Source organism: Antechinus flavipes, chromosome 5, assembly GCF_016432865.1.
Source record: "Antechinus flavipes isolate AdamAnt ecotype Samford, QLD, Australia chromosome 5, AdamAnt_v2, whole genome shotgun sequence".
Taxonomy (NCBI): Eukaryota; Metazoa; Chordata; class Mammalia; order Dasyuromorphia; family Dasyuridae; genus Antechinus; species Antechinus flavipes.
This window is the reverse complement of record NC_067402.1, coordinates 222,198,869-222,213,644: the sequence shown is the minus strand read 5'-3', so window position 1 is coordinate 222,213,644 and position 14,776 is coordinate 222,198,869. Positions and strand designations below refer to the sequence as shown.

At 46.1% G+C, this 14,776-nt stretch overlaps 1 protein-coding gene across 4 annotated transcripts; it reads right to left on the bottom strand.

Annotated features, from left to right (window-relative positions):
* Nucleotides 1-38: 38 nt before the first annotated feature.
* PPP1R1A (protein phosphatase 1 regulatory inhibitor subunit 1A) lies at nt 39-12,948 on the bottom strand. Of its 4 annotated transcripts, none has more exons than XM_051963446.1 (7): nt 12,619-12,948; nt 4,022-4,082; nt 2,631-2,668; nt 2,416-2,479; nt 1,387-1,551; nt 683-780; nt 39-194 (listed from the first exon to the last, which is right to left on the bottom strand). In XM_051963446.1, the coding sequence occupies exons 1-6, from the start codon at nt 12,700-12,702 to the stop codon at nt 683-685; spliced, it is 510 nt and encodes a 169-aa protein (XP_051819406.1). In that variant the 5' UTR covers nt 12,703-12,948; the 3' UTR covers nt 39-194. The 4 variants fall into 4 exon arrangements, with proteins under 4 accessions (XP_051819406.1, XP_051819403.1, XP_051819405.1 ...); XM_051963443.1 differs by lacking the exon at nt 683-780 and adding an exon at nt 887-993 and having other exon boundaries at nt 12,619-12,939; XM_051963444.1 differs by lacking the exon at nt 39-194 and adding an exon at nt 887-993 and having other exon boundaries at nt 12,619-12,942.
* Between the last annotated feature and the right edge of the window lie 1,828 nt (nt 12,949-14,776).

The window sequence follows — 14,776 nt, the reverse complement described above, 5'->3', positions numbered from 1 at the left end:
AGGAGGGGGAAGGGAGACAAGAACACTGGAGGCCCTCGTATCTGGGAAAGAAAAAAGGCACTAAAGGCCCGACACCAAATTTATCACTTTTTAGAAACAAGAGTTTTCCCCCAGAAGTGAAGAAGAAAAGAACCAGCATTTGTGGGGGCTCCAGCCCCAGTCTCGATTCCTGGTCAGCTCCGTGGCCCATGGACCTGTGGGGGTGGGGAGAGGGAGACAGTGAGTCAGGGGCTGAGGAATAGCTTTCTCTGGAGCTGTTGCCCGGATTGTTTTTCTGCTTTTGGACCCATAGCTAATTCCCTTCCTTCCCACTACAACTTCTGCTTAATTTCCTCTTAGTCCTCCCACTTGTTTCACCCCGGGGGAAGACCAGAAAATGGGACATTCTGGGATTCAGAAGGTGGATCATATTCATGTCCCTTTCCCCATCAGGACCCTTGCTAACCCTCAGTCCCGGTGCTCTTTGGGTTCAAGTCCCTCCTTCCTCTCCCCCCCTCATTTTATAAGATGAGAAAACTGAGGGCCAGCGAGATGAAATGATGGGCCCGAGGTCACTCAGCTGGTGAGCTACAGACCTGAGATTAGCGTTTGTGGTTGTGGATTTGGACCCAGCTCTCCCCACCCCCACACTAGAGCTCTTTCCACTATCCCACCAAAGCTTCCACAAATCTCTCTCTTTTACCTATTCCAGAGGCATCTTCTTGATGTCTAACCTCAATCCCTCCTGTTGTAGCTCCAGGCCACCTACTATGGTTTGACCCTCAGTGGTGGTGTGGGCACCTAGAACACCCCATTCAGAGGCTGAAACCCACAGTTCCCTCCTTCCCTTCCCCAGCCCCCGCCGACCCTTCTGTTGGGGGAGCCTCCCAGTTCCAGGGCTTATTACCTAGTCTGCCCCCCTGGAGCCTGAAGCTTGTATATGAATTGTTGGTGCCTCTGAGCTACGCTCCTCACTGCCAGTCTCCTGGATCTTGGGGATGGATTCTGGAAGCCCTGGGGAAGGGAGAAGGGTCTGCCTTGGGGAGGGGCCTCGGGGAGACTAGGCCACTGCTGCTCCAGACTCCCCATCTCTCCTACCCTGAGCTCTGCAGAGAAGCCCAGCCTCAAGGAGAGCACACTTACAAAGCGCTAACCTGGAGATTTTCCAGGAGAGAGGGCAGTGGATGGAGAGCACAGACCTGGGGAGTTGGGGAACAGCTGCTAAGAATGATATGTAAATGAGATGAAAATGTATGTAAATCTCCCTGCAGTGCTGAAATACTTTGGCCTTGGGACCAGATCTCCCCTCAGCCCCCCTTTAAAGGGAAATCTCTTTGTTCCTCCCACTCCCACAGGACTAGGAGACCGGATGTCCGCAGAAATTAATCCCCCCCATCATTCACATACTCTGGGCAGCTCCAGGGAGGCTCAGCCTTGAATCCATTTCTGGGTCCACACTCTCAGGCCCGCAGGATTCCTGTGTTTCTTCACTCTCAGCTGCTGCTGCCTCCGTTTCTTCCCCCTGCTGCTTCTGCTGCTGTCCCAGGTGATGTTCCACCATCATTTGGAGCTCTTTAGAGAACGGGGAGGGATGCCATGGAAGGAAGACTATGCTGGATGTGTTCTCCCAGACTAACCCTTTAGTCCACCCCTCACCCCCCAAAATTCAGCAATTTAGAGATCCTGACCTCTTGGGAGGGGCCTCACACTACGCTATAGGACCCCCTGAAATATTTTCCCTTCCAGAGGACTGAAAAAAAGGCATCAAGTGTCAACTAGAGTGGGAGAAATTGAATCAGATAATGGAAAGGACTTTGCTACAGAGAAACAACAGAAAATTGAGGGAAGTAGTTTTGACAACAGGAGAGATTCTCCTTGGACTGGGATGGATTATAAAGGATTACAGATTTTACATATATTTATATATATATGTGTGTGTGTATCTATATATATGTATATATGTATAGATATATGTATCTATATATGTATGTGTACATATATAGATACATATTTATATGTATACACATATTTATATATATACACATACATATATGGGTATATACATGTAATACATGTATATGTATTAAATTATATAAAGGGCATAAGGGATTATAAAATGCTGTAGGATTTAGTCTGAGAGAGAATATTGCTCAATAGCCTCATTTATAGATGGGATAACTGAGGCCCCCCAAGAAGTGAAAAGTGTTGCCAAAAGAAGTGTTGCCAGGGAGAGGCGGAGAGATGGGGCCAATGATACTACAGATTCTTTTTCCTGCGTCGGGAATCATTTAAACAGGGGGTCTTCTCATCCATTCCCGACCCTGTAACCCCACTTTCAGACAGAGCTCTACCTGCCTTGGACCTGACAGATTTAAAGACCTCAAGGAAAGGAGCACAAGAGGAAATGCAAGGAGGTGGGAGGAGGGTCCCCCAAACCTTTCATCGTAGGCGTGGTCCGGGTCACCTTCTTCCTCTGCCTTGGAGACATGGACAGTGTGGACTGTAAGGGACACAGAATGAAGCTGGGACCTCGAGCCCTGAGGCCTGTCCCTGCCCCTCCCCACCTGGGTTCAGCACCAGACCCCTGTCCATTGCATCACCCCCATGGCACAGAGAGAGGGAGTTTGGTGGCATGTGGAGAATCCATTTACCTTGAACAGAGGATTTGGAAGCCGATCTTCATCGATCTCTGGGGAAAGAGTGATGGAGGAGGCAAGAATCATGGAAACAGAAGTTGAGAACTAGAATTAGGAATCACTTAGTTCAGCTCCCTCATTTAACAAACAAGGAAACTAAGGCTCAAGAAAGGGACTCGTTCCAAGTCATGAAGTGGCTCGGTCAAGGAGCCAGGCCTAGGACTCAGAGCTCCTGCCTGCCACCAAGACCCTACTTTTTCTACCATGTCTTGATGCCTCTAAAGGATGGTTAAAAAAAAAAAAGGCAGCCAGTGGGCTTGCCACTAGTAGCAACCTTTGTGGTATCAGGTTTTGCTGGGGGTAGGATTTGCTCCTTCCTCCCAGAAGCTCTTCCTAACTTCCTTCTCCAAGTTGCATTGCTCTTAAGCCTCAGGCCTGAAATCTGAGGTTCCCCCTTCTTATGCCTTGGTCCCTATGTCTGCGACTCTTTTACCTGTCAGCCTGGAGCTATGTGGACACAGATCAGTCCTTGCTGCTCTCTCCCGTTGGTGCCTAGGACAGGGCTCTGTTCACAGGCCAACTTGGGCAGGGAATGGCAGGAGGGGGTCAGACCACAGCGAGCCTGTCCTGGCTGGCACCCTGGGCTAGGATGCAGAGGATGACTTTGAAGCTGTTTTCTCAGTGGCCAGTGAAGCTCCAGTCTTAACACTTCTCCTTTCCTTCTCTCCTGAAGGGGGTCCTTGGGGGAGACCCTACTGACTTGGAGTCCAGTTCTTTCCTACCCTCTCTCTTGTTATTCTTTTATTCTTTATTCTCACATCTTTGGGAGCTGTGAGCGGGAGTAGGGAGAGGAAAGTCCCCCTCCCCCACAGATGTCACTGCCTCTCCTGGGGAAGGAGGGAAGGGGAGGAGCAGCAGTATCTCATACTTACTGGAGAAACCTAGTAGGCTGTTGCTATGGCAACCAGCAAATCAGTTGACCAGCCCAATTCCTGGGGGTGCTGAGGAGGCAGGTGGTGCCCCTGCCCCTCCCACCTCTTGCTCTCATCACTGAGAAAGCAAAGGAAGTTTCCCTGCTAGCCCAGCCTGCTCAAGGCGCTCACCGAGACCTAGGATATTCCCTGATCTTATTTCTCTCCCAGGAACTAGGTACCTCCCTCTGTTCCTATGAAATATAAACTTTCAGACCCCCCTCTATTGCTTTTCTCAGTTCTGTACACCCTACCCCTCTTCCTCAGCTTTTATCCTATTCTCGAGGCTCAGGTACTTTACCCTCAACCAGGAGGTTCAGGAGCCCCCAGAATCCCACTTCCTAACTCCAACCCTTGCTTTCCCCCGGGACTTAGGTATCCTCTCCCACAGTGGGACCCAGATATCATGCTGTGTCCAGGGGGCTTCTGAGTTACCTGGAGATGACTGGTCACTGGTCAGCACAAGAGTGGCAGGGGTGGGACGACGCCTCCGGATCTGGGAGGGTACGAAAGAGGGGGAAGTGAAGTCTTGTCAGACAGACACTGCGGAGTCCTAGTGACCAGCAGTGCAGCACACGATGAATTGGACCACGTTCCATTTAATGTATACTCACATCATCACACACACATCTGCCTTGCACAATCCAGAACAAAGAGGGGCCATGTGGAAGAATGGGGAGAGCCCCAGCTATGCAACGGGCTTGAATCCCAGCTCTGCATTGACTATTGCAAATGCTTTAGACAAATAATTTCATCTCTTCCGCTTCCTCCTTTGCAAATTGAGAGAATCTTACCCAAACGTCCCTTTCAGGTCTAAGTTGGCAATCCTATGATAACTCATGAAAGCTCCCTGAGCTTCAGTGTCAGTCTGTAAAATGGGAAAAACAATACTTATACTATCCATCTTATACTACTTGCACTAGATTACACAATGTCAGTTGTGACAAATGAGACAAGTGATATCAACTGCTCCTACAAATTGTAAAGTACTCTATATCATCTTTCATTATTAGTAATGGTGCTCCGAGGATCCCACAATCTATCTTCATACAACATGGTCCTTACCATGCTGCCTATAGGCAACCTATAGGTCTATATTTGTAATCCTCCAATACCTTGTTTGCTAATGATATACCAGCCCTATCCCCAGGTTTAGCTTCTCCTGAATCACCTGGAACCCTCAATTTTTGCCTCAATTCTCCCTTCTTGGCTTCTGGCCTTTCCCTTCTCAGCAGTTGCATCAGTCCAAACTAATGTCCAGGGATCGATGGCTAGAAATAACGAGGGAGATCATGATGTTTTTCCCACCAAGCAGAAACATGAACCTTGTGTGCCAGCATCTCTAGAGAGTCTCCCCACTTCGATAATGCTTCTGTCTCAGGGATAACATGGGAGGAGATCCAAGAAGACCTCAAACAGGACAAATCAGCACCAGCCACTTTTCAGCTTATATTCCTAGCCCAGGCACATTTTTTCTTCAAGTCCTTGCCAGGATCAATCTCCATAATCTTGTGTCTCATCTGGTTTCTGTCCTTTTTCCCTTAGTGTTTTCAGCCCCACTTCCATAATCACCTTTCAGGTCCTTTCCCTAGATATCCTTTATGTGTCTTCTAGTCTCTCTCCTCTAGCATACCCAAACTCTCTCTAGCTCTCTTTTCCCCCAATTATCTCTTCACACCCTTTTTTACCAATGACCCTCAGCCAAGGATCCTCCTCCTCCCGGCATCACCCTCAGTCTTCTTTTTTCCCCTACTGCCACCGTTAAACCTGACATTTTTCAGTGCCTTTTCAGTCTTTTTTCTTTTCCTCTTGGCCATTTTTTTGCTAGCATCTTTTATGCCTTTAATTTCTTCCTCGGTGTCCTTCTTCCCTCCCTAGAAAAAGTGCCTGACCTTCTTCCTAAATGAGCCTTCAGTAACTCCCGATGAGGCTTGCAGAAAGGACACAGGATCCTAAATCATGAAAACAATAACATCTAACAGGGGCAGCTAGGTGGTGCAATGGATAGAGCACCAGCCCTGAAGTCAGGAAGACCTGAGTTCACATCTCAAATCTGGCCTCATACGCAACACTTCATAGCTGCGTGATCCTGGGTGAGTCACTTAACCCCCAATTGCCTCAGCAAAAAACCCGAAAAAACCCCAACAATGATATATAACAATGTAGAAATATAACAGTGATATCTGTTTATATTTCTAGAATGTTTTCAGGTTTGTAAAGTGCTTAGACTTTACATATATTCTCATTTATTCCTCATAGATAATCTTTTGGAGTAGGCATTATGAGTTTCATCACATCATCATTTTGTAGAAGGGAAACCCAAAGCTCAGGAGTAATATGTCTTTCCCAAAGTCATGTCAGTACTGTAAGACTTGAGGAGCCCAACCCAGGTCTTTCCAAAGTCTAGCACTCTTTCCATTGTATCAGGACCTTGGTTAGGGCATTGAGTGTGGCTGGGAGATCTTGTACCTTGCCCATGACCCTTTCATTCACCTATAATCACTGTAACAATCTGTTGAGGTGAGGGAAAGATTGTATCATGAAATAAATATTGACAAAATGACTATTCTGGACCAAGGTGCTGGGATACAAAGACAAATGAATTTACACTTTCAAGTTTCTTAACAGTTTTGGATTTTTATCAGTATATATAGAATCTTCTTCCCATGCACAAAATGCCCTTTTGCTAGTTAGATGTTAGACAGGATTTTTCATGCAAAAAAGGAAGAACAATAGAGCAACTCAGGGGAATTGGAGAAGGAGTTGGGAGCTGTGGGGAATGTGAGATGAGGTGGTAATAAGACATTTCCTTTCCCTGGGGTCACATGCCTCTTTTATCAAATTCAATACTTGGTTCAATCTTCTTTTCTGTACAACTCATATTGTTATTATTCCGTCATTTTTCAGTCATGTCTGACTTTGTGACTCTATTCGGAATTTTCTTGGCAAAGATACCGAACTGATTTACCATTTCCTTTTCTGTCTCATTTTATAGATGAGGAAACTGAGGCAAAAAGGATTAAGGGACTTGCCCAAAGTCACACAGCTACTGATCAGCTCATGACCTTTTACAAAGGAGACCTCAACATGTACATGTATACATTTACTTAAACTCAAGTACTTAAGTATTTAAATTCAAGTACACAGTTACTTAATCTGTTCATTTTATGTGACTTATTCCTCCACTTTACCTCAGCTACACACAAAGATGGATATACCCTTTCATCATCATTCCATCATTTTCATGCTCAAGAACTTAAATTCTTTGATCACAGCTTTCTGTCATTCCATCTTTTCCTATGTCTCACTCCCCTCAATCTCCTCTTCATCTTTCTCATGACCTTCAACTCTGTACCCCTCTGTATTGTGCCAGCCCACCACCCTCTACTCTGCTTTACTTCTCTCTTCCACATCTTTAGAGAACCAGTCTAATTTCACATCATCCTCTATCCTCCACTCCCTTACTCTCGTGTCTTACTGCTGTTCGTGCCCTGACAAACTGGATTATTCCCCTACCATTTGCCTCTTCTTCTATTTATGCACTACTGAATGGAGCTGATGGAAAATTTGAAACCAACCACACTGCAAATTTATGTTATTTAATCTCTTAACTGGGCCCTCACTGAAGCAAGACAGTCCTTTTGCTCTTCCCTAATTCCTTCTCTATTCCACTTCCCACAGAGGCTTACCAAATCCTATCTTCTCTCCCACATTACCTCCCCTCCTCCCCTTAGCCAAGATGCTTTACTGAATATGACACTATTTGCTGAGAGCTCTTTCTCTCCTCCACATCTGTCCTCTTCCTCTCACAACACCATGGCTTCATTTCCCTCATTTTTCCTTTACTCCAGTCTTTGATGAAGATGCAGCCCATCTTTTCATCAATGCCAAGCCCTTCAGATGACCCCTTGCTCCTATTCTCTACTGCCTTTTTCAGCAGATTAATTCTATTATCATAACCTACTTTCAATAATTTTTCCCTCCCCCTATCTAAATCTCATTTCCTTGATGCCTTTAAATATACTCAACTCTCATTTACCCTTAGACAATCCTCATTAGGTCCCACCAACTTTTCTAACTAGCTTCCTAATAGGTAGGGTGGGATAATGTAAAGAACTATGTGAATTGGAGAATTTAGGTTCAAATCCATATTGCTTTATCTATTAAGGACTCTGTTTCTCATTTATAAAATGAGGGGGTTAGACTTGACACTCTTTGACCTACCATTGAGGTTCTATGGCAGTGATGCTATGATCTTTTCATTCTCAGTTTAATTCCTTTGAAAAGCCATCTATATTAAATGCCTCCAGTCCACATGCTCTGAAACACTATACAATCTGCCTTCGGACCTCATCACTCAACTAAGGCTTCTCCCTCCCAAGTTACATATCTTATATTGTCAAATCTAACAATCTCTTCTCTATCCTTATTTTCTCTGACCCCTGTGCAGCATGTGACACTGTTAACTGTTCTCTCTTTTTGAATATTTCTGAATTTACTGCTTCCTCCTTCTAATTTTCTGTTCAATTCTTTTCAGGCTCTTTTGCTGATTCATCATTCATGTCATATCTCTTAACTGTGAGTGTACCCAAGGCTTTGTCCTGGGCTGTCTTCTATTTTCTTCCTGTACCCTCTCTTGGTGATCTCATCAGCTCCCATGGGTACAATTATCATCTCTATACTGATGACTACCAGTTCTAGTCTACTCTCTCTCTTGAGCTACAACCCTGCAACACAAACTGCTTTTTGGATGTTTCAAAGTGGATGTCTTTCAGGCATCTCAAATTTAACATGTCTAAAACATGTCATTATCTTTTTCCCTTCACTATTCCCTCCTGCCTCCTCCCAGACCCTGTTAATGTTCTGCATTTCAGCATTTAAAACTTTTCACAACCTGGTCCTGTCCTAATTTTCTCCTCCTAAACTCTGAATCTGCTAGCCATACTAGCCAAATCAATGTTCCATATTCACTGAATTCTCTCTTCTGTTTCTCCCCAGGCTATCTATCATGCCTGGAATTCACTCCCTCCTCCCTCTGCTTCTTGGAACCTTTGGTTTCCTTCAAGACTTAGCTTAAGTGCCACATTCTACATGAAGCCTCTTCTGATGACCCCCTTTCCTCCCCCTTCCCTAATTACTTTGATTTCAGTTTGCATACATTATGCATATATTGATACACACACACGCACACACACACACACACACACACACACACACACACACACACATATATATATATATTTGTTGTCTTCTGTATTTAGAATGTAAGCTCCTTGAAAGCAGAGACTGTTAGTTTTGTATCCTGATGACTTTGTACAGTGCCCAGGACATAGTAAACAGTTAAATGATTGTTGATTGATGGATGAAAGGTTTCTGACAAAACCACTCTGATACAAACAGCCATGTGGTTAATGGTATCCTAATCTTGTGTGTATGAATGAGTTCTGGAGCCACTGAGGGATAATGAAAAAAATATTGGAGTTGGAGACAGAGGATCTGGATTGGAAAACTATATCCCCTCTCTCTTTTTCTTTTTTCCTACTCCTTCTCTTCCTTTTTTGCCTCCTTGTCTTTTCCTCTTTCTTTCTTTTTCTTCCCCCTTCTCTCTCCCTCCTCCCTTCCTTTCTTCTTTTTCCTTCTCTTTCTTCTTCTCCCTCTTACTTTCCTTTTCCTCCTTTCCGCTAAAATTAGATTTGATCTTAAAAGGTCATTTTGTCAACTCCCTAATTTTGCTGATAAACTGAGATCAAGGTCACTCTGGGAGTGACAAAGCCAAAGTTTGAACCAAAGTCTTCTAATTTTAGAATAATCTGTTGCAAAAAATTCTAGATTTTGAGTAAGAGCATCTGAATTTAAATCCTAGCTCTGCTACTCACTACTTAAGATTTTGGCTAAGTCATTGAATTCACTTTCCTCATTTGTAAAGTGAGAAGTTTGGACTGAAGCTTTGAGGTTCCCTCTAGTATCAAGTCTTGGGATCTCCATCTATTCTGCTCCTTAGCTCATGCCAGGAATCTATTCTATCCCTCCCCCAAGCTCCCATTTCTTTAGTCCTTTTCTTTCCATGTCTGACTTAGGTGCTACCTCTTCCTTATATTCTTTCTTGATCTCTCTACTCCTAGCTAAAATTAAATTCTCAATTTCTAGAGTTCTTCTTACATACAGTCTGGGTCTTTGGTCCTTTATAAACAGAGACTGTTATACTTATATCTCCCCAGTGCCCGGAGTGCTTGGCACATAGTAGACTACTTCAACAAAGACTTCCCACTGACCCGAGCTATTCCATAGACTTACAAAGCTTCCTCAAAGCTCCCAGAAACTTCCAAGTCTGGATTTATGCCCAGATTAATCTGCAGATAGTTGGCAGACCATGTGATGACTTTGAGGTCTTCTTCCTACCTCTTGCCTCATTGGACAGAGCCCACCAAATTCCTGAGTCTTTCCCCTGGTTTGTAGCCAAGAGACAAGCTTTAAATCTCTTGTCCTATCACTTAGTATCTGTTTGGCAATGAATAGGTCGCTTTGGTGTCATGGAAATGAGGTGGAATCTGGATTTAGAAGCAATGGATTGTATGACCTTGGGCAAGTCTTTTGTATTGAGTTTTGTTACTTGTAAAATGAAGGAAATAGATTTTGAAATGATTATTTGACCTCTCTGGCTCTCAAAATCTAAAAAACGAGAAATAATTACACTTATGTTACTTATTTTGCAGGATTGTAGCAAGGAAAAGGTTTTATAAACCAAAACATGTTATATGTGTTATAATAATCATTTCCCTCCTAGACTGTCCCCTTAACTTAGCCAGCTATTCTCCTAAAAGTCCTAGGGTGATACTCCAGCAGGAAAGAATGAAGTTAGACTGGAGGTAGAATTCTAAACTAAGAAGATACAGGTTTACTGAAGACTGGAAAGAGCTTCTTTCTCTTGGCTGGTTCCCCTTACTTTTCATCTCCATCGGAGAGGGCCCATAACCTGGCTGCTGCTTGTACCTTTGTAAATCCCCTCCCCTCCTCCTTTTCTTCCTCTCTCCAACCACACACACCTGCCTCCCCCAACCACAAACAAAGAATAAATCCATGACAGTGGAATGAAGAGACCAGCTGGAGGCAGATCATGTTAGTTCTGCCTGGCTCTCCACCCCCAACACACATGGTCTCTTATCACCAGTCCCCTCACTGTGAGCCAGAGGTCATCTTCCTTATCTCTGTATCTTTTGGGAAGTGGAAGAAAATAGATGGATGCTGGATTAAGGATAGAACCCTTCAGTTATCTCCTCCAGCCCCACCCTGGGGGAGTGTTCTTCCTGAGGCCTAATCACATATTTTGCAACTGGCATGGCTTATTCTATGGCTGGTAGAGATAAATCTATGTAAGACTCAACTCTCTGGCCCTCTGTATGAGACAGGGTTCTGTTCATCTCTCAGAGAAGGTGGGGAGGGGACCAGAAAAGATTTGATCTTTCCCTTATGACCTCCCTACTTTTCCTGTGGGTATCTGGGGAATACTTGCTTTAGAGATTTAAAGAGAAGGAGAGGAAGGGAAGGAGAGTGGGAGAGGGTAATACTTCTCCCTTCACACATTTTGCCAAACAGCTGGAGCAGAAAGAACATTCTCCCTTCAGGATCCTGGGGAGCACAACTGGGAGTTTTTCCAGGTAAAGAGACCTCTAGACCCAACACAGAAAAGAGGGGTGATGTATGTGTCAGAAACTAGAACTTATTTTGGATGGATCTGGTTTTGAATTGACTGAGGACAATTCTGAGAGTCTTAGGGAGAGCACAGATTAGACACAAAACTAATGAACTCTGTGATTTGGTGATAGTGTGTGTGTGTATGTGTGTGTGTTTGTTGGGACTTCCACTCTACTTCCAATAGTACTGGCTGGAAGCCCTTTGCCAACACAATGGTCCCAGCCCTCCTCACCCTTTGGCCTCCTGTCCACTTTACCCTCCCACCCCCCTTCTCTCTGCCAGGCTGCTCCAAGCTAAAAATAGCTCAGGTCAGGCAACTCAAGGCCTCACTATGTCACCTACTCTTTTGGCCAAATCCAGAGGTGGGGGAAGATCCCAGGGAACCAGGCGTCATTTGCATGTAGCATCCTTCTCATCTGCATATTGTTTAACTCAGACCCTTGCACCCCCTCCCAAGGTTCTGTTCCTCACCACTCAAGGCCCACAAGAGCCCTTTTCTGCAGTAAGTCAATTATTCCTACCATCCTTTTGGGATGAGGGTCCAGATGTTCATCTCTCCACCCTAGGAGAGGAGAACTTCAGAAGACAGACTACATCTCTCCTCAGAGCAGACTGCCCAGTTCCCTGCTTACTCCCAAGTCTTCGCCCCTCAACTCTCCTTCCCATCACTCTTTTCTTCCAGGACAAAAAGCTGGGGCTACATTTCTCCCTCTTCCCTTTCCCCTTCTCCCTCAATAACCCCTCCTCGTTATTTTGGGCTCTCTCATCAACTTAATTCCCTCCTGGTCCCCAATACTTCCTGTGAAACTGTGGGAGACCCTTAGTCCCCCACCCAGTTCCTTTAAAAACCGGGGCAGGGTGGGAGGAGGGGCAGGGTAAGCGAAGGGAAAGGGGCTGTAGGGACAGAACCAGCATCTTTCCTCCCTTCCCCCTCCTCCCTCAATAAGGCTGGGGAGGGAGCTGGTCTGTGCCGTATGTCTCTGAGGAGGGGGGGAGGCAGCGAGAAAAAGAGTGGGAGCGTCTGTCCATCTGTCTCACAACGGTCCAAATGGGTTTGTGGCTCTGAGTATATAGGAGGGATGGGGAGGGGGTCATCCGATTGTTAAACAGGAATTCTTTTCCATCACGCCCCTCCAGCATAGGGATACAACAGTAGTCAGAGGGGACAAGAGGGGCGCCCTCTCAGGACGATAGATCTTTTTGCTCCCCGACTTCCAGAAAGAGCAGAAGTCTCTCTATTCTTAGCTCTGTCCAGCCGAGTGTAGCCACTGCCTCCCCCGCCCTGGGGATGCTACTCCTCCCCGGGTCTCTCGGCCCAACAAAGCCTCCATGCTCCCCACCTGCTCCGCCGCCTCCGGGTCCAGGTGTGGCTCCAGTAGCGGGACAGTGAACTGGATCTTCCGGGGACTGTTGTCTTGCTCCATGGCTGGGGCGCCGGGGACACCTGGGTCCTTCTGGTGGAAGAAAGCCGGCGCTGCAGTAGAGGTGGGGGATGGGGCGGCTCCCGGAGCGCACGAGGGACTAGCCAGCTGCCTCTCCTTGGCTGCTTTTGCCCCTGGTCGCTGCCCTAGCAGCCGGCCCGGTCGCTGCTCCGGTTCTGCTCTGGGATCCTCACTCCCTGGGATTCAGCCGCAGCCGATTGGCTCCGTACCCCTTCCTCCCAGAACCCCCACCCGCCCCCAAATCTTAACCCTGTCGAGTCCGCGCCAACGGGGGTCACCACCAGGGTGCCACGGACTGGGGGTGTGGCCTTTTACCAAATAGTGGGTGGAAGGTAGAGGGCAAGAGCTTGGACGAGGACCCAGGAATCTTTTGAGTCCAGCCAGGCGGAGCCCAAACCCGACTATTTATCCAGGTTGGGCAGATTTTTAAGGGGATATAGCTGGGGCTGGGGGCGGGGGCAGGAACCAATGGATAGTTTAATAAATATCATTTAGGTCATTATCCTCTGAAGATGCAAGACAAAAAGGGGCTTTGATTTGTAGTAGGGACTGAGGTGAGACATTGGTGAGGACTTTCCATAAAGGGGCGGGGCTTTGTGTTTAGTTTCCTGAGATTTTTTCAAATACTGCTCTAAAGCAGAAAGAAGGATGGGATGACCTCAGAAAGATTTGCTAATCCTGTAGTACCACTCCCATGAAGAAGTGCTCATGCCTTGTGTTGGATCTGGAAGAGAAGAAGGAAGGCTAAGGGATACAGATATAGGAGACTCAGCAATTTAGCTTGGAGGAGAGGGGTGCATGTATGTGGAGGGAGTGGCATGTTGGGGGAGAGAGGTAGGAGTGCTTGTGAAATGGATGGATTATTTTCCTCCTTTATTGAATTATGGGCCTTGAAAAGTAGGAAAAGATCGAATTGGGGAGAGAGGAAGGAAGTCTAACCTGGATGTCCTTATGATGAAGTTGGTCCTTGGTAAGCACTAGGGACAGAATAAAGAGCAATGTCAAGCATGAGTAAAGGAAGTTAGACTATTGGACTATTGGAAGAACTTTTTCCATAGGAAGGGAAAAGGTGGTAATCTAGTTATACCTAAGGCATGAAGGGTATAGGGGAATCTTAGTTCTAGGAGGAGAAGGAAGATAAGTGGAATCTTGGGAAGAGCCTGCCTCACAAAGCTGTTAGAAGAAAAGGACTTTTCCTTATTGAAAGTGGGACAAGCTGAGGAACCAAAGACATAGGCTTGGGAGCAATAGGGATTTCTGTTAATTTGACATTAAAAGGCCAATATGGAAATGAAATGTGGAAAATATGCAAAATGAAGCTCATGAATCAGTCATTTTCTCTTGAGGCTTTAGGGAGCAATTCTGTTTTCTGTGGGGTTATTCTGCAACCCTCCTGAGCTGTCCCCACCTCCCTGACATCTCCTTGTTTTGGATCTCCTTCCACACCCACCTCCCAAAATAACCTCTGCTCTCTCTCCAACCTGCCCAGACCATATCTCTTTACACATACTTCTAAGGGCTCAGTTTTCTTCAGTACACTGTGGGTGCTGGGGTTAAGGCCAAGGATCCCAGAGGGACTGTTGACTCCCTAGGGACTGACTGACTCTCATTTTCATATTAATTGGCCTCTCATTTTCACTTCATGAACTCAAAACAGAGAGACTCACAGGACTCTTCTACAGCCTGTTTCCCCTAAAGAGACACTAGTTTTCTTCCCTTCTCTGTATCTTCCTGAGCTCACTCAGCTTGGGAAAACAGCTGTCTGGGCTTCACTAACTGGGCATGAGCAGCTTTTGGATCTGTCCCCATCCCTCCCCCCATCCCTCCCCTCCTTTTTTCTCCCACCATCGTAACTGTGAGCTGTTTTAGCATGCCAGCTGTCCATTACAACAAGAGGGATTGAGGGAAGACCTTAGGTAGAACCCTTAGGGTGGGTGGGGAGCCACTGAAACAGGCAGTGGAGGAGGATTGGCTCCTGACTTTCCAGGGAGTTGCTTTGATGCCTGTCCCCGTGACTCTGTTCCTTTTCCCACTCCCACCCCAGATAGGACTCATT

Excerpts from the sequence above, each read along its gene's own strand:
- PPP1R1A (XM_051963444.1), bottom strand. The coding sequence starts at position 12,702 with ATGGAGCAAGACAACAGTCCCCGGAAGATCCAGTTCACTGTCCCGCTA. Across the intron at positions 2,669-4,021 it reads CAGTGACCAGTCATCTCCAG|AGATCGATGAAGATCGGCTT; the intron begins GTAACTCAGAAG and ends CTCTTTCCCCAG. Across the intron at positions 2,480-2,630 it reads TTCCAAATCCTCTGTTCAAG|TCCACACTGTCCATGTCTCC; the intron begins GTAAATGGATTC and ends TGTCCCTTACAG.